General features: G+C 37.2%; 1 protein-coding gene across 1 annotated transcript in view; it reads right to left on the reverse strand.

The window, feature by feature from the left end:
• Positions 1-24753, reverse strand: part of NEGR1 (neuronal growth regulator 1) — a 724429-nt gene that overhangs the window by 251468 nt on the left and 448208 nt on the right. The window contains exon 4 of the mRNA XM_081145808.1: positions 2390-2521. Within this exon, the coding sequence (XP_081001934.1) occupies positions 2390-2521 (132 nt within the window). The remainder of the gene's footprint in view (positions 1-2389; positions 2522-24753) is intronic.

Consider the following 24753-nt stretch of genomic DNA (forward strand, 5'->3'; position numbering starts at 1 on the left):
TGCTTTGGAAAACAATTCCCCAAGGGCCTCTTGTGTTTCTGCACATCTTGTGGGCAGAGGCACTGACAGTGTTTGTCCCCTGCTATCTTTTCAAGAAAGGTGTGTAGCGAACAGCCTTGGAAGACAGAAAAGGTGGTTTTCCCTATAGAGCAAAGGACAGGTTTAGTTTACAGTCCAGTATAATAAAGATAATTTCTCCCTCTGTGGTAAAGGGCAGGTTTGCTTGCTGTCATTATAAAAAAAAAAAAAAAAAAAAATTGAGTTTCCTAAGCTCGGGAGCCTCAGCTATGATAGCCCCACCGGGCATATAGGTGCCACCTAGCCCCATCGTATCGGCCTGTAGTAACTGGTGGGTGGGTGACTGATGCAAGAAGATGACAATCCTCTGGCATCTGCTGTAGCTGTGAGTGCTAAACTGGCCTCAGTCTCTGTCTCCTGCCAGCATGCATGAAGCTGGGGCAGATCCTCCACAGTTCTCTGTATCTTGTTTCTCTAGCTCCTGTCCTGTTTTCTATAAGGAGTCTCTTCTCCACCTAGATCCTGTGGGTGATGACTCATTGGTTGGTCAGTCATCTAAATCTTTCAATTTAGTTTCTCTCCAAATTCCTGCCTCCTTAGTCTAAGGTCTCCCCTTGTTCATAAAAAAACAAAACACGGGATCAGTTTAAATGATAAGTGACAATGAACTAAAGTCAGAGGGATGAAAATGATAAGAACGTGTGAGTACAAAGGGAAATCTGGATTCTACGTGGAATGTGGGCCCAGGAGAATCCTTACAGCAGCTGGATTTGCAATTTTCTCCCCCGGAGACAGCCTTCTTGCGTCTGGGGCTTTCGATGGGCTGCTCTCTGGGCCTGATGCCTTGCCAGTCTGACAGTTTGATGCTACCTTTTCACTTCTGTGTGCTCACTGCCAAGAATATTACTTCCTTAGTTGTTCTACTCCTCAGCTTCCTTCCCGCCACTTCGACAACAAAATCGGTAGACTCACACTCAGAGCAATACGGCCAGTGATCATGATTTTCACTTGCTTTATACCTCTAATTTCACAGAGTTCCAGAGGGATGAGCAATAGCCCTCGGCAACAGGAGTTCTGAGGCTCAATAGCTACTTATTATAAATGCATATTTCCAGGCCGTGTACTCCAAGGATTTTGATTCACTAGAGTTGATTTGGGACACATGGATTTTCCATTTTTAGTGAGCTGCTTGGGTGAATCTAAAGTTTGTCTGTAGAACATGATATGAGAAATTCTGCCCACAAACTGCCTCTTGATCCAGTATTATGCACATTTGCTCAGTCTCACAGAGATAGTGCAAACCCAAACGCATGGATTAGTCACTGACAAATCTTAGTTGATGGCAGTGATTTGCCTTGGCAGACACCCAACTTCCAGGGGTATTTAGTTATTTTTTGCCCTGAAACTGAAATATGAGACTGAAAGATTCATATAAATATGAAAAAGCTGCTCTGTTGTAGAATTTTGGCAGATGTTTGGGACGACTTCTGACCTGTAGTGTGATACTACGTGTGCATGATTGGCAAGGCCATCTATAGGAAGATGTGTAAGTGGAATGAAAAAAATGCAAAAGCTATAGCTTGTATACACTTGGTAAAATACTAGTACCCCCAAAGTACTTTATTTGAATAAGTTAAATAATGTGAAAATTCCTGAGAAAAATACTACGGGGGTGTTTTTGAAAAGTAAAGACTATTGCAGTCATGGCTGTTGAAATCATGAGATACAAATTAGGATGTTAATCAAGAAAAAATCTTACATCTGTGTTTTGAGATGCATTTAAAGAAAGGGTGTAACATAATAGCATTGATAGTTCTGCAGATATTTCTTACTATTCTAACTTCCTAATAATGATGTTTATGAGAAAATTTATTTTTCTCAATATTTTTCAAATTAAATAGAATTAAGTAACCTAAGTAATAGGAACAGCACAGTAATAGCCGCCCCCAGCATTTGTTTTGTTTTGTTTTTTTTGAGTACACTTCATTTCCATCTGGTTTGATTAGGAGTTTCACACTTATATTGAGTCAAAATACGCTACAGGTGAAACCTGTGAGAATGAAGAAAACACCATGTGTCTGCAGTGCTCTAGAGGTAAGGATACCACCGTTTAGAATGCCAGGGACTAAGATGATATTGGAAACATTTCCATCTGCACATTAAACTGAATTATGATGGGATTATTTGGGATAATTGATGTTCCGTGAAACAATTTGACCAATATTTTAACATATACACATTTTCACATCAATAAGTGGTCTTTATCAATAGATTACCTTGTAAAAACAACAACATACATTTCAGATGGCATTTTTCAGGTGGTTTACTTTTTTTCTCTGAGGTTATTTTGATAAAAGGTGATGGGACTTACAGTTTACGACAACTTTTACTTTCTTCACGTCTGGGAATGACACATCGTTTTCTGCACTGCATTCATATTCTCCAGCCTGGTCCCTGGTAATTCCATAAATGTCCAAATACTGTCCATTTTCAAATGGTTTTGCTACAAGAAAAAAAGCACAGCATGTTTAATTGTAGCCGCCCGAGGCTTCATTCAAGTAAAACAACAATCTCATGTCTTCCTATTAGATATTGCGGACAAAACAATTTCCAATGAAACTAGGGAATTATTGAAACCTTTGTTCTCTTATGTTCAGAGGAAAAGTCAGAGAAAAAAAGCAGAAGCCGAACAAGGGATGCTGTAACAATACTGTTTCCCCAGACCAGGATATACATGTGTTTTTTTTAATTGATTGTGGTCTCCTAACCTTGTCACCCATCAAATAGAGCTGTGCACATTTCTGTAATTGAGTTCAACAACCTCCTAGCAGTGTAGATGAAGTTCACTAATATCACTTGGTTCTTATTGACTTTTACACACTGTATGCTAGCAACTTGACACTTAACCTAACTAAATGTTACTTTCCTTTTGGGGAAATCTCATAGTCATTCTCAAGGCTTCAAGCCAGATGGCTTGATAAGAGTATAGAGATATAATGAACCATTACCATGTCTCAGTTTCCAAAATTATAAATTTTTCCAGGAGAGGTACAACTTATATACTATATTTGACCCACACAATAAACGTCAAGAAAATCTTTATGGCCTTTAAAAGGTAAGTGGTCGTATAAACATATTAAATTATCTTTACTTTTAATATTTCAGGGAAAACATTCTATTTGACTAAAAATAGCAGCAGGTTAAAAATATAAAGACATAATCACAGGTGAAAGAATATCCCCCAGTGAGTTAGATTTGATAAAAGAAAGACAGCTTCTGAAAAAATGGAATTTTTATTTATTTGAAAGCATTGTATCATTGGGCAGGAAAGGTTGTGATTATCACGGCAAAGGAAGAATGGGCCTATGTGAATTTCAAGAGGCGGGGCCCTTCTCCCTCCTTGCACAAGTCTTTAAAAATCACATTTCAAAGCATACCAAAGAGAACTGGAAAATGAAACAATGATTCCATTAAGTGGTCTGTTTTCAAAATCAACCTTATTTTTGTTTTCATCTTATTCTGTTACTGAAACTATTATAATAATATATAAATTATAAAACCAGTAAGATTTAATTTTATATGAATAAAACAGAAGAAAATATAGTTATGGTGCTTCAAATCTAAAATCCATGTCAATGAAAAACATTTCTTATTTTTTCCTGTGGGCTCTGTTACCTGGGCCTAAATCACTTGCAACTCTGTCTGCCTTCCAGATAACTATGGCTTTGTTATTTGCAACCTGGAGTTTAGGATTTACTGTAAATGACTGAGTCATGTCTCCTTTTTTTTCCTGGCTAATCACAAGTTGTACATAGAAGAGAGTTATACTTCTCGGGTGGTGGTTCGCTGATAAACTATTTTGAGAATAAGAAGTAAACTCACAAAAGCAGAAGTTGTCTCCACAGTCCATATTCTTAAAATCTGATTTTATAATCATTTGCTAAGTTCAACCGGGGTCCTTATCTGACTCCAATATATAAATAAGACATTGATTTTCTATTGTTTTATTCTATTTCTCTTATTTTCACCGTTATAATGAAGATAATCTAAGCTTAAATGTGTCTGTAAAAAATATAGGGGGTACAGAATCCCTAATCACATCCTAGAATTTTTAAAGTATAACTTGAATTATAAAGTAAGGGAAATATTAAATGGAAATTAAGGTATGGAAGAATTGATATACTGTATCAGAATTAAATAACCTAGTTGAACAAATACAAAAGAAAGCCAATCACAAGTTAAAAGGTGTACTCTTGTGAAACTTTGTAAAAACAAATTTATTAGGGCCTAAGTTATTTTCCATACTAAAATGTTACTCGAATACTCCTGGTTTTGTGTACTGACGTCATTTAAGAAATTGTGTCTTGCAAAATGCATCCTTTTGATAAAAAGCATACATTATACCTGTTTGATTAATCAACTATTATCTAATTCTTAAATAAATCATTAAATATTGTGTGTGAGTTTATGTGTTACTGTTTTTGCTGTTTCAACATTGTAGACATATGAACAAGTGCTCTTAAAGTATTGAAGGATAGGAAGGAACACAATAGATAAGTATGTCTAGCTCACTCTCTCCCTCTCTAATGGCAGGTTCTGAAAAATTGAGAGCAACTATATTAAGTTGTATGACAAAAATATCACCAATATCAGGACCACTGGATCAGTCAACTCCAGAGAGCACCATTTATATCTATTGGATATGTTTATTCCTGGAATTCACTACATATTCTACCTAATGATTTTTAGGGACCCTTCTCAACTCCACCATGGAACAATGACCCTATTTACAACTCCCCGAATTAGCAGTAAATGTTTTGCATTTCGTAACTCAGGAGCTAGAGAACCAGTGAATTAATGGTATTCCCAACACTAACTATCAGCCGTATAACACTAATATAAAGAAACTTAGGGGGAAAAGCATAACTTCATGGTTAACTTCATTTTTCTCACTCACATTCACCGTACCATGGATCAGCTCTCCCTAAGCATGTGTTCTAAGTATTCTCTTGTTTTTACAGAAATAGCTTTGCTTCCATCCTGAATTCATTCTTGCTCTTTTCTTGGTCTTATCTCACCAGGCTTAAATTTCAGATGTGAAAGTTGGAGTGGCTGAGAATTCAAACCCTGAAGCTTTCTCGTCTGCAATGGGCTTGGCTGCCTCTGGTGTTCGTTGTCCTCTGTGTTCCCTAATAGTAATGCTTCACCTTAGTTTTGGAGCCAAGGAAAGCAATCCTCTTTTATACTTGGCTGAGTTGCTCTTTTTTCCCATCACTCTCCCCACGAGGGGCAAGGTTCTGGGCATAGTACCTTAAAATGCAAAAAGCATTTCAGTTCATGCAAAGTAACCTAACTAATCTCCCCAAAGGAAGGGGGGATGATCCCCTCAGGGATACAGGGAGCTAGAGGCCCGAGGACCAGGGCCAAGGCCAAGCCTTCACAATGTTTAAATATGTGCTACCTTAGGGTGCTCCTATAAATCTAGAAAAAAAACACAAACACCGTGTAATATTTTTATCATTTAGGGTATCGACATAAATAAATGTCGATGACACATAAGTGCACTGTGACAGGAAGCCCTCTCTGGTCACAGGTTTTGCCACTCTCTCTGAGCGCAGTGACCGTGTCTGTTTTGTTCGTCCCTGTATCCAGGGCTCTAGCGCAATGCCTGGAACATCACACCCTTGGTAAATATTTATTTATAAATAAATAAGCACATTTATAAATGAGTTAATAAAGTCCTGTAAAGACAGAGCACAGAGAATCAAAACTAAACGCTTACATTCAAAGACGTTGTCACTTCTCTCTCCCAGTCGTGAAGAAGGGAAAAGATGTAAAGAGAATTGTCATCTTATCTGACATCGTGAAGTGATAGGTGATGACAGTGGTGAGAACAGACTACAGATTTCATAGATCCTTTGTAAAATCATAAAGACTAACAAAACTTTCAATACGATTTGAAGAACAAAGGATAAGTGCTGCCTGTAGCCTAAACAATAGTTTTCTTTTGTGTGGAGTCTCTCCCAGGCATAGGTAGACTTTCTCAAAAAGTGACGAACTAAAGAGATACCCCATGCTTTCAGTAATGTCACTGTTATCACTGCCTGCTAAGGGGGAGATGAAAAAATAGGATGTAGCTACGCTTTATAAAAATCTCTCTCCTAAGATTTATAAAAACCTGGCCAGAAAGATTTCTATAGTGGCCTCTAAAAGGGTATTTAGATTTGGTTTTTCATAGTTTGATAGGGCATATGAACCATACTTTATATTGCACATAAAAATTATTAGCAACAGCATCAAATTTCTACAAAATACTGATAAGAGTCAGAAAAAAATTTCCACAAAATACATCTTGCGTCCCTTCACTTCTAGGGCATCCTCCTTCGCTAGTTTCCCTCTCATCTCTCTGACCATTTCCTTTCACTTTTTCCAAACCCTTTACTTTTTCACATTTCTCAAATATTGTTTTTGTCCTATGACCTCTTTTTTTCTCACTGAGGACACTATTTGGGGGGATCTTGTTCATTCATTTGCATTTCATTACTATTTATGTACTGATACATCCCTAGTTATCTACTTAGCCCATGTCTATATCTCGACACTTACACACATATGTTTAACTGGACATCTCCGTTTGGATGACTCACCGGCATCTCAGAGTCAACAGGCCAAAAACAGCCTTCCCTTCCCGCCGTTCCCATAGCTCCTCCGGTGTCTAAGACTCGGCGAGTGCTTTGATCACCACCCACTTGCTTAAGCCAGAATCATTATTATTAACTTTGACAGCACATTTTGTCTCAGTGCATACAACCATCAGGCACCGTGTCCTGCCAATTTTGCCTCCTAAGTAATTCTCAAACCTTTTCTAGAAGCCCTTGTGTCTCAGTTCCTGACCTCTGATGGCACATACTCAGGTGACCTCCCCATCATTGCATACTGACCTGCAGAGTCATTTCTTTTTTTAAAAAAAATATATTTGTATTGATTTCAGAGAAAGGAAGGGAGAGAGAGAAAGAGAGATAGAAACATCAGTGATGAGAGAGAACCATTGATCAGCTGCCTCCTGCTGGGGATGGAGCCCGCAACCACGGCACATGCCCTGACTGGGAATTGAACCACGATCTCCCGGGTCATAAGTCGATGCTCAACTGCTGAGCCACACTGGCCAGGCTGCAGAGTCCTTTCCCAAAACCCTTGCCCAGAAAGGGTCATCTAGTTTTCAAGGTCTCTCTGCAGGAGTGTATTGTGTTAGTATCTCATAGCCATCTGTTACTGGATGGTACTCTGCAAATGACTTTTCAAAATATACTTGAATGGTGTGTTCACCTTCATGATTGTTAATATTTTCTGTCAGCTTGTCACCCACCAGCATAGTTGGTATCCTGCAAGGATCTCTTCTATGGACTATATGATACTGATTGGTTAGGGACGCGGGTTCTAGAACCTAGTAGATCTGCCTTCGAATCTCAGCTCTGCCATTTATAGCTATGGGACCTTACACAGTACCAGGAGTTGAACAGGGAGGTCACTCATCTGTGATGTGTGGGGATAGAATAACCGGCCTTGTATGGGTGTTGGGAGGGTTAGTGGGTTCATGGAAGTGAAGCCTTAGAACAAACGCCTCCTAGGAATCAACAAGCACCTTCTCTTATTACAGTGCGCAGGCTTAGGCTTGCCAGGAAGGTCGACTTAGGGAAATAGTGTTTCCATGGTGAGAGGTTACTATATTTGAGAATTAGCGCTTCTGTCTTAACGTGATATTCAAGTGGAACCAGAAGTGAAAATAAGGAAGATACTCGAGAGGCCTTGGTAGCAATTACCAGTTCAGGTTCATGTCACTGTCGCATCACACACACCTGCCCTGGAGATCTGCGCGTGGAACGGGGGCTGATCTCATGCTGGGTCACTTTCTCTCCACCTGAATTCCCAAGGACATTTTAAACTTGATTCACTTCTCTCCTTTCTTAATATATATAATATATATAATAATAATAATAAATATATACAAATATATATAAGTATAAATATATATTATAAATATATATACATATTTTTTAAAAATATATATTTATTGATTTCAGAGAGAGGAAGGGAGAGGGAGAGAGAGATAGAAACATCAATGATGAGAGTCATTGATCGGCTGCCTCCTGCACGCCCCTGACTGGGGATCGAGCTTGCAACCTGGGCATGTGCCCTGACCGGGAATCGAACCACAGTCTCCTGGATCCTAGGTCGAAGCTCAACTGCTGAGCCACGCCGGCTAGGCTATACATATATTTTTATATGTATGTAAAACCATTCTTGAATAGTCTCTCTGTTTTGAAAACAGCATTCAGAGACAGCCGCTAGCTTTGAGTTTGCGATGGGAATTGTCAGCTGAGTGAGATAGCATCGCTTTCGCCTCCTTTATCTTTATGCAGTTGGTTCCCGGGCCCTGGACACCCTATCCTTCAATTCACCCTAATAACTACTTCTCATCCTTCAGGTCTCTGCTTAAGCATTACTTCCCCAGAGAAGATTTTCCTGATTTACTCACTATGCTGTCTAGTAGCTCCATGTTACATATTTCCAAAAGGAAAAAAATCCTGCATTCATGGTATGTGTCATGTACATGCTTCCTATTACTTATTTTATGATTAGCAACTTTTAAAATGTGTAACTTTCTTGTTACACTGTAAGTTCTGTGGTATAAAAGGTTACACCTTATTCCATGTTTAGTATGGGCTCTATACATACTTGCTGATATGTGATTAAAGAAAGGTAACATAATAGAAAGTTCAGAAAATTTGACATTTCATTAGAGAAGGTTGATTAATCTTATTTAAATAATTATTAACCTCATCACTATAAATAAAAATAATATTTACCTTTTATTAATTCCTTATTCTGTATAAGGTACCATGCTAAGTGCTTTTATTATGAATTTCTCAGTTAAACTTAGGTAAACATATGAGGTAGATTTATTATATATAATAAGACTAGCATTTAAAGAGGTTACATTTCTTGCTGATGAACCCACTGACAGGTATGGTACTCAGGCTAATTCCCAAACCTACATGCCCGATCTGTGTATCATTGAAATGCCATATTAGCACTGTCTCTGTAAATGGGGGTAATAAACATGTTTACTCTCTGCAAGAATTAAAGTAGGTCATGTCTGTGTAACCCTTGCACTTAGAACTATAAAGCACTATATAGATGTTAGTTTAATCTTTGAAATACATTATTGGTTCTTGTATTAGTTTTCTACTGCTATTATAATAGATTACCACACACTTACTGGTTTAAAATCATGCAAATTTATTATCTAGGTCTGAAGTCCAACAGAGGTCTATGGTAACTAAAATAATATGTCCCCCCAATATATCCATATCCTAATCACTGGGGTCTGCAACTCTATTAGCTTACATGGAGAAGGAGACTTTGCAGATTTGATTACTGTTAAGTACCTTGAGATAGGCAATTAATTATATTGAAGGGCCAACCTAGCACATGAGTCTGTAAGAGTAGAGCACGAGGAAAAAGAGTGGTTCCTAGAGACAGGACATGCTACAAGGCCTGACTCTGAAATGGAGGAAGTGAGGCCCAAGCGGAGGACAGCTGTGGCCTCTGGAGAAACTGGGAATGGCCCTCAAATGACAGCAAGAAATTGATTCTTCTCTAGAGCTCACAAAGGAGCACAGCCTGTCAACACTTAGCTTTCAATCTGGTGAGACTGGTGCCAGCCTTCTGACCTACAGAAGTGTAAGATAATAAATTTGTGCTGTTTTAATCACTGACTTTGTGGTAATTTGTTACAGCCACAACATCAAATAATTCAGGGTCTCCCTGAACTAAGATAAAAGCGTCAGCCGTACAAGATTCCTTCCTGGAGGCTTGTTTTGCTTATTCAGGCTGTTGGGAGAATTCCCTGTCTTGCTGGTGTAGTACTGATATCCCCATTTCCTTGGTGGAGGGTGATTCTCAGCTTCTAGAGGCCACCCTTGGGTCATAGCCCTCTTCCTCCATCTTCCAAGCCAGCAAATGGTGGGTGGAGTTTCTCTCCTACTTTAGATCTCTATTGCCTCTTCTCCACTCTTGTCTCTCTGAATCACTCTGCCTTCCTCTTCTACTTTTAAGGACCCATGCATGAAATTGAGTCCACCTGCCTGATCCAAGAGAATCTCCTTAATTACACCTGCAAATTCTCTTTACCATTCATATAGTCAACAAATATGTCACAAGTTCAAGGGGTTGGGGCATGGACATCCCTGGGGGTCATTATTCTGCCTGTGATGGCTCTTCACTAGACCCAGCAATCCTACTTTCATATACAAATTGTAATTTGTCTATACTTTTCAAAGACAGCAGAAATAAAAATAAATGGCCTTCATTACCAATTTGTTGCACTTATTAATACCTCTGAAAAAATATGAGTGAATTTAGGAAAAATAAATCTAGTAAGATATTCCTTTGGAAGCAAATTATTTTCATGAGATGTACACAAACTTCTGGGAAGTTTTGTTAGAGCACAGAAATAGTGGGGTTTGAATGGGCAATAAGAGGAGGGTGTATGGTCAGATGAAATTATTAGAAATTATCTACTAAATGATTGAAACAGAGGTTCCAGAAGCAAACAAATGCAATCGGTGGATAAAAGGTCAAGGTTTTCATTTGTTTTGTCATACTTTATCATAGTACAAACTATGGCAAAGTTGTTTTTTTATCAAGTAAAAATTCTAAAAGTTTGGTCAGGTCAGGGCATTAATTTAGCAAGAATTGGTAGAGGTGAGGCTGGAGTTTTAAACAGAGATCAAAGCCTACATGGCCTTGTATGCTTTCGAAGGAATTTGTTTGAAATTTAACTTGAGGGATAATTGCAGTACTATAAGTAAAAGAGTATGACACATTTAAATATTTTTAAATATTATGTTTTTAAACAGATATCTCTGGAATTCTGATTTCAGTTACATTTAGGAACAAAGACCAGACCTTACCTTTTTGCCATAAACAACTAGAGGAATGGATACATTATATGAAGGAACTCTTTTCAGACATTGGGTAAGAGGCAGTACATGACTATGATTTAAACAGGTGAGCTCCACCACTGATCTCCACGACTGAAAGCAATTCCCACCCCCTAGGCTCAGAGAGGTGGAAAGCAAAGCCTCGGGATACCTTGGAGCTGAGCAAAGAGAGGTTAGAATGCAGGCAGGCCACGGGGACTGGAGGCAGTGGTACAGGGTTCTAAGGAGAAGAAACCCACACAAAGAACTAGAGTAATCGACATTTGTTTCCTTGCCTTTAGTGAGGCCTAGGCTGCACATGCATAGGGAGAAACACCAAAAAATTGGAGAAAGAACAAAGGAGTTTGTAAACTGAAGAATTCTTAGAGCTCAAACAAGGAAGGTGGACATTTGATCTTTGACCATCAAGAAAGGAGAGGCTTCTGTAAGTATCAGAGCATTCAGTGGAGACTACAAGGGGCTTTTATGCCTTAGTAGTAGGGCTGGTAAAAAGCTGGAGTAAAGACTTTTATAGACTTCTTTTTAAATCTTAAAAGCAAGGTTCAATGAACCAAACTTATCTGTAAGCAATATAGCTTCCTGTAAGAAAAACATCCAACACCTTAAAACCAAAACAATATCTAGATATTCAGCAATGGAGCAATACAAGGTCCAGTATTCAATAAAAAATTACTATATATTCAAAGAAGCAGGAAACTAAACAACGTGAGGAAAAAAATGAGTTAAGAGAATGAGATATAGGAAAGATAGAGATGATAGGGTAATCAGACAAACATTTTTAAATAGCCAGCTATTAAAACTAAGTTCAGCCTGGCCGGGCGTGGCTCAGCGGTTGAGCGTCGACCTAGGATCCAGGCGATCAGGGTTCGATTCCCGGTCAGGGCACATGCCCGGGTTGCGGGCTGCAGCCGATCAATGACTCTCTCATCATTGATGTTTCTAGCTCTCTCTCTCCCTCTCCTTTCCTCTCTCTGAAATCAATAAAAATAATATTTTAAAAAAATAAAACTAAGTTCAACTACTAAAAGAAATACACAAATATAATGAGGAGATAAATGGGAAATTGAAAACAAGAACAACAAAAAGTATTGATATAGGGACACAAAATATTTCAAGTGAAATATTAATTGGCTGAAATCAATGGCAGATTAGATGATGAAAAAATTATTAAACTTAAAAGGATAACAAGAGTATTTCATATTTATGTAATCTGAAGCAGAGGAGAAAACATACTAATAATTAAACAAAAAGTGATGTATGGGGCAATATAAATTTTTCTTATATATAGATATGGGGATCCCATAAAAGGTACAGAAAAAAATATCTAAAGAAATAAAGGCTGAATGTTTTCTAAATTTGACACATACAGTAAAATGGCAAATCCAAGAACCTTATAATCTTCAAGCAGTATAAATACAAATAAAATCACTGAAAGGCACATTATAATCAAGCTGCTGAGAACTAGAGAGAAAGAGAAAAGTTTAACAAGCAGCCAGAGATAAAAATACACACTACGTACAAAGAAATAGAAATAAGAAGTTTCCCAACTTCTTATCTGAAATTATACAAGCCAAATTACAATGGAAATACAACAAAAAAGAATAAAGACTTAAAATTAATCCCATAAGCTTCAACAGTAAGAAGCTAGAAAAAACAACAAATAAAACCTAAAGTAAATACAAATCAGTAAAATTAAAAATGGACAATAATAGAACTAATGAAACCAAAATCTAGTCTTTTAAAAGATCATTGAGATGGGTAAAAGTTAGCCAGATTAATAAAGAATGTAAAGAATGATAATACCAATTACCAATATCCAATTATCAATTACCAATATCAGGTGAAAGAGGGGATATTACTATAGATATAAGAAAAAGTAAATGGCTACTAATCAAATATTAAGAAAAACTACCTATCACTTAACACAAGAAATTAAATTAAATGGACAAACTCCTTGAAATACACAAATATCCAAACTGACTGGAAGAAATACAAAATCTCAATATTCAACATATATGCAATTAGAAAAAATTAAATTTGTAATTACCCACACAGAAAGCTCCAGGATCATGTTTATTAAGACTTTAAGGAAGACAGAATGCCAAGTCTACACAAATTCTTTCTGAAGATGGAAGAGAAGGAAAACTCCCCAATTCATTTTATGAGGCTAGTTATTATCTTAATATCAAAACTAAAGACATAAAAGGAAAAAAAATAAACTTAGACACAAAAATCTTTTTGAAAATGTATAGTAAACAAATCCAGTAATATTTTTAAGTTATAACACACCATAACTGTTTTTTCCAGAATTGAAAGACTGGTTATACAACTGAAAAAAATGAAGCAATCTAATTCACTATATGAAGAAGAACAAAAATACACAAGTATCTCTAGATGCCAGTTACTCATTGAAAAAAATTTAACATTCATTCAAGGTAATAAAATGTTTCAGAAAACTGAGAATTAAAGGGACCCTTTCAACCTGACAAAAACTTGTCTGAAAACCCTGTATCTGACCTCATATTTAATCATGTGAGGGTAAATGCTTTCCCCCTAAGTTGTGGGTCAATTCAAGGTTGTCCACCCTGACCTATATCTCCCATCTCCTCCATAAATTAACTCAACAATCATCACCGACCTAAATGTAAATCCATACAGCTATAAATATTCTAGAATAAAACAAAGGAGAATGTCTTCGTGACCTTGACTTAGGCTAAGAGTTTTAGATATGACACCAAAAGCACAAGCAATACAAGGAGATATTGATAAACTGGGTTTCATCAAAATTAAACAAAAGGTTTGCTTTGCAAACATCATTAGTTAAAAAGTCAAGCCACATAATGAAAGAAAAGTTTGTAAATTACATATTATACAAAAGGTTTGTATCTGGAATATATAAGGAACTCTCAAAACTCAGTAAAAATATACAACCTAATTTAAAAAATGAGCAAAAGATTTAAAAAGAAACTTTATTAAAGAAAATACTCAGATGGTAAACAGACATGTCAAAAAATGATGAACCTGCTCAGTCAGTATGAAAGTTAAGAGGGGAAAAAAACAAAGAAAGCAAGCAAAGGACAAGAGCCCACTGATGAGTGCTGGTAAGAAGCAGAAAGCCTCAAGCTCTCCGATATTGCTGGCAGGGCTGTAAAATGCTACAGTCCTTTTTGAAAACAGTTTATCAGCTTCTCATAAAATTAAACATGTGTTTACCATATGACCTAGCAATCTCATACCTAGAGAAACAGAAACTTAAGTTTATACAAAAATATATATACAGATGTTTATGTTCACTCTATCGACAATTACTAAAACCGAAAACAACCCAAATGTTCTTTATGCCCTGAATGAGTAAACAGGTGTGGTACATCCATACAATGAAATAACACTAACCAGTGAAATTATTCATATATGCATAACACGAATTAATCTCAAATGCGTTTTACTAAATGAAAGGAAGTAGACCCAAGAGGCTACATGCATGATTTCATTTATATGACATTCTGGAAATAGCAAAACTACACAGGTGAAGAACAGATCAGCTTTTTGTCCAGGGTTGGGGAGGGGGAGGCTTGTTGACCGCAGAAAGGCAGCCTGAGGGAATTTCCTAGAGCGATGAAACTGTTCTGTATGTTGATTGCAGTGGTGGACACGTAAGGATGTGTTTGTCAAAATCCATAAAACTTTACACCAAAAATAGAGTTTATTTATTTAATATACATTTGAAGACAAAACATTTGTACACAGCCACTAAAATGGCCAAAATTTAAAAGATTTTATAATACCAAATGTAAGTGAGAAGACGGAGCACTCTGCACAGCTCTCTCTAAGAATGCACAGTCCCTTCTTGATCCTTTCAGTTCTACAGAAAAGTTTAGAAGCAATCTAATTGGTTCTTGGTCAGTCATATTTGAACAGTCCCACTGAGGTGATGTGAATTACAAGGCGCTTTGCTCTCCGTTGCCTTAGGATTTCAGCTGAAGGTTCCACTTTCGTCTCCTATTCTATTAGCTCCGTGGCCCAGGGCTCTCTGTGAATAATACACTCTCTCCTCCAGAGCCTGGCCAGAGAATAGGACTTTGACTTCTCTGGTGTTTAATTATTATCATAGGTTCATGTAGAGAAATAGAATCCATAAAGGATTTCATGAAGAAAAGTAATGTATTTCTTCAGCTAGTTAGTATTTTTCATTTCAGAATAAGCCAGAAAATTGTACCCTTTCACTACCATATTTTGGTTTCTATTAAAATTTCCTTTGCCAAACTTTATTTGAGGAACATAATAAGAAAGGCCATATGGAATTTCTTATTACATTTTTATCACAAAAGTTATTGAATTCCTACTGCTATAATCAATGTGTCTATGTACTAAGACCCATGGGAGAAATTCTCTGTGTATCTTAGTACCAGAAAAGGCTCTACTTCTGACATGCTAATTTGCTTTGATAGCATGATCCATAATCTTATAAACTGGTTGTTTCTCTTTTTTTTTATAGGCTAGTAGACAATTTAAAGCCAAGATAAAGGAAAATATACTTTTGATGTTTCGATAGCTAGTGGTGTTTTGAGGATCATTAAGTAATATGCGGGTAGGTCAGGATATTGTAAATAAGAATATAAACCAAAGAGATTTGGAAAATAGTGATATTACATATAATGGTAATAGAGCAGAACTGTGTTAAATCAAATAGATTAGATGAGTTCTTATTGGTTATTACTATAGAGACTTTGGATCTTACTTTGTTTACAAGCAGAGATATTTACTGAGGAGAAAGAAAACAAAGAAGCATGGTGTCTAATAGAAATGCCACAATAATTCTGATACCGCCTTGAGATGGTCAAACAGCATTTTAGTAACTAATCATGGTGAGGTTTCTAAAAGACATTCAGCATTTTGAAGGAGTAGACAAATTCTAATGGTTAACTCAAAATGTGTTCATATGAATGCCTGTATAAAAAGTAGAAAAAGAGAGATTATTTTATAACAATAATAGAGAAAAGTAATTAAGAATGTGGGCTTCAGAGTAGATGCACCGGGTTTCATGTGATCTGGGGTAACATTTTGAATCTCTTTTGGGGGTCAGTTTTCTCATATGAACAGAGAAAATGATACCTACTTCATAGAACTATTATGAGCCTTGAATGAGAGAATACATATAAAGAGCTGTGTAACATCCCAATAAAACATTTAAAAATTTGTATCGGTAAAAATTTATTAATAAAAATAAAGTTGAAATGATGAATGTTGCTCATTGCCTGTAGTATTTATATTTAAAAGGTAAGAATTGTGTTGTCAGATCTCATGACATAATCTGATTTTGTTAATCAAAACCTACAGAGGCAGGAAAGCAGTTTAAATAGTTTAAAGTGGAAGAAACAACACATACGCCTTTCCTATCAGGTAGGGGTCACATTTACTCAAAATTGCACTAACAGATCCTCTCTATGTGCTGTCACCCATTTTGGATTTTGTAACTGTTTTTCTGGCCTTTCTACATTTGTTGGTCTGAGACTCATTTTTTTTCTAGAAAATAAGCAATTTAATCTGCATTGACAAGTTTAGTCAATTAGATAACACATTGTGCATAATACTGGGGGAAAACTGTCCCCTCCTCCTTCCTTCCTTCCTCCTCTGCCCCTCACATACACACCTTCCTCAAGAGGGATGCATTCTGAAAAGAAAGTGCCCGCAGTGAGAGGAACAGGCTGTTGCTGTGTATGTGCTTGTTTGCAGCTAAGTTCTGTTCGGACCAGGTTGAATCCATTACTAGCAATGTAATATTTACTCTCTCTGAACAAAGCCATATGTTAGTGGTCTGCACTATGTGAAACCTCTATTATGTTCTATTTGAAAGTATTGTAACTGATCTGAATGCACTAGTCTGCCCTGGCTGTAGTCTAATAAAGCTATCTTCTCCAAGTAATAGTAATTATAGAAGGTTCAACTGGGTATCAGAAATATTGTTTACACTTCTGCTCTGCCTATAACTCACTCTATGGCGCCATATGTCTCTTGGCATATTTGTTCCTTATTTTTGCATATGCAACATAGAAATTGTTTTGTTCCTAGTATTACCTTCCTTGAGTGAATCCCAGTCACAGATGCTCCTCTTAACGGTCATGTGAGATAGCCCAGTGCCTGTGTGGATCTGTAGAGTTCATCTTAATTATGTGCTCTATCTCTCCTATGTCTCTATATATTTTTCATAAGTTTCATCAAGGTTAAAACTTAATATTCCAGCCCGGCTGGAACGGCTCAGCAGTTGAGCATCGATCTATGATCCAGGAGATCCTGGTCCGATTCCTGGTCAGGGCACATGCCCAGGTTGCCAGCTCGATCCTCAGTAGGGGGCGTGCAGGAGGCAGCCGATCAATGACTCTCTCATCATTGATGTTTCTATTTCCCTCTCTCTCCCTCTCCCTTTCTCTCTCTGAAATCAATAAAGACATATTTAAAAAAACACACCTTAATATATTAATATTTTTTAAGCTACACGTAATATCTAATAGTGCTTTGGTTCAAGAAAAAAGTATATAATTCTTCAATGAATGCATTTTGATTAACATTGCTGAATGTTATGGGCAATTCCTAAAATTGTGCAATTCCTAAAATTGTGCAATTCCTAAAATTCATATGTGGAAGTCATCACCTCTGGTGCTACAGAATGTGACCATATGTTCAGATAGGGTCTTTAATTAAGTTAAAATGAAGGCATCAAGGTGGACCTTAATCCAGTATGACTGGTGTCCTTATAAAAAGGAGATATTTGGACACAAACATGCAGAGGAAAGACTATGTGAAGACTCAGGGATAAGACAGCAATCTAAGTCAAGGAGAGAGGCTAGGAACAGATACTTTCCTTGTGGCCCTCAGAGGGAACCAACTTGTCAACATCTTGATCTTGGACTTCTAGCCTCTAGGGCTGTGAAAACATACATTTCTGTTGTTTAAGCCACCTAGTCTGAGGTACGTTTTTGTGAAAGTCCCAGTAAACTAATACAGATGCCACATGAAGACAGTAAAGGCAAACCCTGTTTGTTAGGATACGTTTCTTATATTTAAAATGCTTGAAATTTGATATATTGCCTTTTATTTCTGTTGACTTTATATTCTATGTCATTTTTTACAAATTCCAATATTTGTTTCTATTATTTATCCTTAAACAACATGTAAACTATCAGAATATAGATAAGAGCCTGTCATTTTTTTTCAAAAGCATTCAGTTGCAGTTTTTTTTTTCCTGTAGAAAACGCTTGGAGCATATAAAAAAAATCAAAGCAGTAATCTCTCCATTATTCCATTTCTGTCCCCTTTATACTCTCCCTCATCTCTACTCTCCTACTCCACTCTATTCCCAGGAAATCGGATATCCCCTTCCATTTGCTTAAGAGTTTGCCTATTTCTGCCAAATCCCTTGGCTCTTCTTATAGAATTTCAGCCAATTTTAAAGAAAAAATCCATAATATTTCTATTATGAGCAAAAAAGTACTGCTTACCTCATATCTGAGGTTGGTGCCAGAAAATAAGAGTTTGAGTTTTAAGGTGTCATGGAAAAGAGTTTGAGAAAATAATTGTGCAATTCTCTGGGGAAATAGTGCTAAAATTCTTCATGTGTCGTTCCCCCCCCCCCACCCCCCGCAGACACATTAAGCCTTGGTTTCTGCCCCAAAATCATTTGGGTTAGCCCTTCTTGAACACGAACCAACACGATGATATATAAGGCTTAATGAGAGGTTCTGTTCTGATCTTCTTACACTCCCTACAGCCAGTAACTTAGAAACAGGGAACTCCAAAATTGTGGCTTATTAATACAGGAAAAGTTTTCATTACATTTGTTAAACCAAAGAATGAAAAGTAATTGAATGCAAGAACAATAGAACAAAGCAAGAATGAATTTACAAAGTAATGAATTGCCTGGTCTTTCCAGAATTTCACTGTCATTGTACCTGCCCTGAACCCCCCCCCCCCAATATATTCTATATATTGTGACCTCTTCTTGGTGGATTCAGAATTGATATTGAAAATGGAGCCAACACAATTGTTATCATCATCTTCTGGTGGCCTCATGCTAACAGTGATAGAGAAATTTCCCATCATCATTACATTCCCAGATCTTTCAAATGTTTCTGGACAGACTAGATAGATCCCACTATTTTTGAAATGTCAAGAGCAAAATGAGAAAGAGAGAAACTTTAGAGTATTTAGAGTTAAAAACAATCAAGTTTGACAAAATATAATTTCATGAAACCATAAAGAAGCATATACTCAACATGATGGCTATTTCTCATTCACTAAGGAAAAGACAGCTAAAGTGAAAAGGCAGTTGTGATAAAAGTATATAATGGAATAAAACCATTCTTTTTTATTTTTAGATATTACTATATGATTATAAGAAGAAATGAGGAAATGGCAACTATATTAAAGAAAAAATGAATACGGAGATGATAGGTATCCAATAGCAATTAAATTTTTTAAGCAAATAAAGCAAGTATTTCCATTTTGCAATATTGTGACAGTACATGAAGGAATATATTGTGATATAAAATAGGTGATAGGGATATGCTGGTTCAATAAGAGTGACACAATCTCTCGATTCTCTCAGTGCCACGTCTATGCAACAGGAGGAAAAGAAACTATTTCTAAATCATGATTGTCTTTCTCTGTGTAGCTGAATCAAAAGCAATGCACAAATAATCCACACACATGCGTGGCTGATGGGACACAATGGGCATCAAAAGCTTTACAGCCTATCAAATATCTCCAATGCTGGTTTTCCTTGCACCTAAAATTCCTGTCATCATTAATTATTCTTTTAGTTTAAGGCATTTTCCCCAAAAACTCTGAGCTTAAAATGTAAATGCATTAACTAAGAACTAAAATATATAAACCTATCGGTACCCAATTTCCTTAATAGATATAAGTGAAATCCTAGCTCCACCATTCTGTGAGCCTAAGTGAATTCCTTGATCTCATTTCAACAGCCATTATTTCTGTTTTTGATAAATTTGTCATATCAAAGTGGCACTAAGGAGAAAAAAAAATTGGACAAAATAGTAGAACCAAGTTCTTTATGAGGATTATTAGAGAAATGCTTTGATGAAACCCAAATTTCCGGGTTCATCCTAATCTACCCAAATAAGAGCATCATAATTCAAAATTCTTCTGGATCCTTTCCCTGAAGGAAATCAACAGTTAAAACTATCACTTTTACTTCAAACTAAGAGGTCAACAGTTATTTCTTTAGAGAAAACATCAGCTCGAACTGCAATATCTCTTCAAATATAACAGGTGGAAGCAAGTCAGATTAGATAAAAGTGTTAATTTATTTATAGCAAGGCAGAGAGACAGTCGGAGATGCAACAAGTTTGCACATTTAAACACAAATCATTGACCCTGCCAGAGATTTAGGCAAGTCAATTTATTTCACAAGCTACGAAAAGCATTTTACTCAAAAATGGTTTGTGTTTGGCAATCTCCCTTCCCTGAAGATGGCTTGTAGTCACACAATTTTTTTTCTTTTCTCTCCAAACTGGCGGAAAGTTGATTTCTCTGTCCTTTTTAGTCTCAAATCACACCCTGGGAAAACATCTCTTTAGCTGATGATGGTGGTCAGTTGCAGAAATATTCAACAAGTATTTATGTGATAAATATATATTGCTTTTACAGGAAAATGTGTGTGGCATTCAGTCTTTCAGGAAATACTGAGAAAACATTGCAGGTCATTACGTTAAGAGCTGGGAATATAAGAGTGAAAAACACACCTAACGTCTTTATTCCCATTGGACTTTCCCGAGTGATAAGATAGGAATATTTTTTGTTCTAATGAAATGACTTTTGGTGGGCCCTTAAATTTATTTAGGATAGGAGTTAGTCATCAGAAAGTCTGAACACTGGCTAGAAATTTGGACCTTTCAGCCCCCCACCTCCCCTACCCCCAACTTGCAGGGAGGGAATAGAGCCTGGAGATTGAGTTAATCAGCAGCAGCCAATGATTTAGTCAACCATGCCTATGTAATGAAACTTTTATTAAACAAAACCTAAATGATGGGGTTCCAAGAGCTTCTGGGTTCGTGAATGCATCCACATGCTGGAAGGATCTTGCATCCCAGTTCCCTGGGGACAGAAGCTCTTGTGCTCAGGGCCCTCTGGACTTTGCCTCATATATGTCTTCATCTGGCTGTCTATTTGTACTTCTATAATAAGCCAGGAAACATAAGTAAAGTTCTTTCCTGAGTTTTATAAGCTGTTCAAGCAAATTATTGAATCTGAGGGCAAGGGCTTCACAGGAACCCTTAATTTATAGCCAGACATGGAGAAGTACTGGTGGCCTCAGACTTGTGATTGGCATCTGAAGTGAGGGTCCATGAGACTGAGCCCTTAACTTGTGGATTCTGAGGCTAACTTCATGTAGATATTCTCAGAATTTAAATGAACTGTTGTGTATTTGGTCATAGAATTGGAGAAGCTGTATTGGAAAAGACACCACTTATTGTGTGTCAGGAGGGGAAAACATTCTCATTAGGATTATAGTTTTGAACATTTGGGAAATATTCCATCATAAGGTGCTCAATCTCTTAAAACATTTCCCTTTCTCCTATTATTTGGGGACTCCAGTTACACTGATCTTATGTTCAGTAAAAAATAATTTGCTTTATTTTATCTTGGATAGCTTCTATGGCTATATATTAAACATTATCAATATTTTCTTGTGAAATCTAATCTACCTTTAACTGCATCCAGTGAATTTTTCACATCATACATTGTAGTTTTCATCTTTAGAATTTCATTGAGGATCTTTCAGACAGATAGACAGATAGTCCATGTCCCTACTTAGCTTTTTCTATACATGGAATACAGGTATGAAACCTGGTTTAATGCCTTATCTATTAATTGTAACACCGGTATGAGTTTGGGATCAGTTTTTATAATTTCATGAAATTAATAATTTTATCATGGGTCATATTTTTCTGCTTACTTGCACGCCGGCCTATGTTTCATTGGATAGTATACATTGTCAATTTTATTTGACTGATCATTGGATACTTTTGTTCATATCGATATTCTTCAGCCTTGTTCTTAGATCCATTTAAGTTACTTGAAAACAGTTTCTTCTTTTCCAGTTTTGCTTTTAATATTTTTAAGGTGAGACCAGCACAGGACTCAGTCTAGGGCTAATTATTTGCCACAACTCCAGACACTGTTACCCTTAATTCCCTTGGTTGATTCTTTCCCTGCTCTGCACTTCCTCACGGGTATGTGCAGAACGTGCTAATAATATTCAAGGGGAGACACTCTGCAGATCTCCGCGCATTTTGTTCCCTTTCTTTTCTCTCTCCGCTTCCTCTCCCTCTATTTCTCCCTCCCCTCTCCCTTTCTTCCCAGCTTCTTACTTTATGGTGCCCTGTCCTGTGGAGTCTAAACCATGTTACTTCCCCAGACTCTCAGCTTCATCTTCTTATCTCAGTGAGTGAGCCAGGCTCTGCTTGGGTTTCACCGCCCTGGGCCACAGCCTAGTTACTCTCTTGAAGCACTAAGCTGGGGAACTGCACAGCTTTCCTTCCTTATATTCTGTCTCTGAGGATTCATCATCATTCCTCACTACTCAATGTCCATTATCTTCCGAGCCATGGTTTCATAGATTTTGTTTTTGTTGTTGTTGTGGTTTGTTTGTGAAATATGGCCTCTATTACTCTTTGTCTGAAAATAAAAGTCTAGGTGTTTTCAAAATATCTGGTCCACAAAAAGATCTCAATACTAATAACAGCCAAAATTTAATATAGTTGGTATTCTAGCTATTTAAGAACCCATACTAGGTCCTTAATGCACATGCCATTTTTTTCTCCATGACTTCTTCCCACCACTCATTCATTGGGAAGTTTTATGGTTCTACACTGTTCACCTTGACACTAATTTGAGTATAGATTTTGGATTTAAATCTCCACACTGATGAAGACTGAGAATATGTGTTAACCCAGCTGGCCTGGCTCAGCAGCTGAGCACCGACCTAAGATCCAGGAGATCGCGGATCGATTCCCAGTCAGGGCACATGCCCGGGTTGCAGGCTCGATCAATGGCTCTCTCATCATTGATGTTTCTATCTCTCTCTCTCCCTGTCTCTTCCTCTCTCTAAAATCAATTAAAATATATTTTTTTAAAATAATATGGATTAACTACATTACCATCAGTTAATTCTGTGGTCCCTTTTTGTTTCCTACATAATCTTTGGTTAGGAGCGTGTAGTTGCATCACAAGTGAGGGAAATATGCTGAACTTTAAGATGAATCATTTTCTATTTTATGTAACCATATCTTTAAATTTATTTTTAAAAAAACAAAACTGTTCGAGGCACAATGTTAGCTTTTAGCTCTAGAGAATTTATTTCTAGGGCCCACTCTCAGGAAGTCTCTGCAGGCAGGGCTTTTGTTGTTACTGTTATTATTTTCTTTGAGAGTGCCCCGAGAGATCTAAACTTGCCTTCGTCTTCTCCCTTTTATCTTATTTTATATACTTCTTTATACATGTTGGATTATGGCACAATTTCTAGTCTTTATTCTGAAGCTCGATTAGGATGATATCCTATGTCAAATGAGGTCAGCGTCGCTGCTACTCCTCGGTGATGGAGAACTGGCTTTATCTGCTCCACATCTCTCTCCTTCCACTTTTGTCCTTGTGTCTGTCACAAGTTGGTTGAAAAACACACACAACATTAACGAATATGCCGTCTTCGGGAAACGGGCATGTGCTGAAGAACTGATCGAAGATAGCTCCTTAATACTGATGCCTGCAAAGGGTGCTGGATGACAAATTGCTGCTGTTCTGAGTGACTGGAGTTAGTATTTAGAGGACTTTAAAAGTACTTACAGGACCCTTATTCAAAGTACACCTGTTACCGTCCAGTTTTAGCTGGAATCTTTTCTGTCTGTGAGATCCAGACTCTGAGTGTTTCTTTTATACTTTTGCAAGTAATACTGAAGTATGACTTTTTCTACCCCCACCCAGTTTTGGAGTGAGTAGAAGAAAAAGAGAAGTTGTGAGAGATTTTTCTGATTTTGTTCATCCCGGTCACACATGATAAACTGCATCAGCCATGATTCTTTTCTTTCCAAGTGACAGAAATTCAGTTTAAACTAGTTAAACAGAAAGAAAGAATTTACTGTCTCAGGTAATTGAAGAGCCCTAAGTTAAATCGTTTGAACTCAGGCATTTCTCATCAATTCACAAGATCTACATTTCTTGGTGATGTTTCCCTTTCTGTTTTTATTCTCAGGTAGGTTTCTCTGTGTAACAGGAAAGACAGCTCCCTACCTCCCACCCCCTATATCCTGAGGTTTATATTGTTCTTAATGTCCTTAATCTCAGAAGGATCGAGACCCTTTGTTTCCAATATCCAATCAATTCAACCCTAAAATTTCTGATAAGCCATGATGTTGTCATGTGTCCATCTCTGGAGCAACCAATGTAGTGGAGGGAACGATATCATAGGACCGATGAAGCTTCCACCCCACGGTCATTCTGGAGGAGAGGCGGTGAACCTGTACGTCATACCACCTAGAGCAGCTCCTCCCCCAAATACCCACTTTCATTACCCAAGGAGAGAAAAGAAATGCTGGGCACAAAACGCCATGAACACCTACTGTGAACACCTCAGGTGTGCTTCTGTGACATGTCTCACTGTACAGCACCCAAGTGTCTAGAGCATAGCCCGGGTCCCCTTAATTTCAGAAAATCC

The sequence above is a fragment of the Miniopterus schreibersii genome, assembly GCF_964146895.1.
Source record: "Miniopterus schreibersii genome assembly, chromosome: 8".
In the NCBI taxonomy this organism is placed as follows: Eukaryota; Metazoa; Chordata; class Mammalia; order Chiroptera; family Miniopteridae; genus Miniopterus; species Miniopterus schreibersii.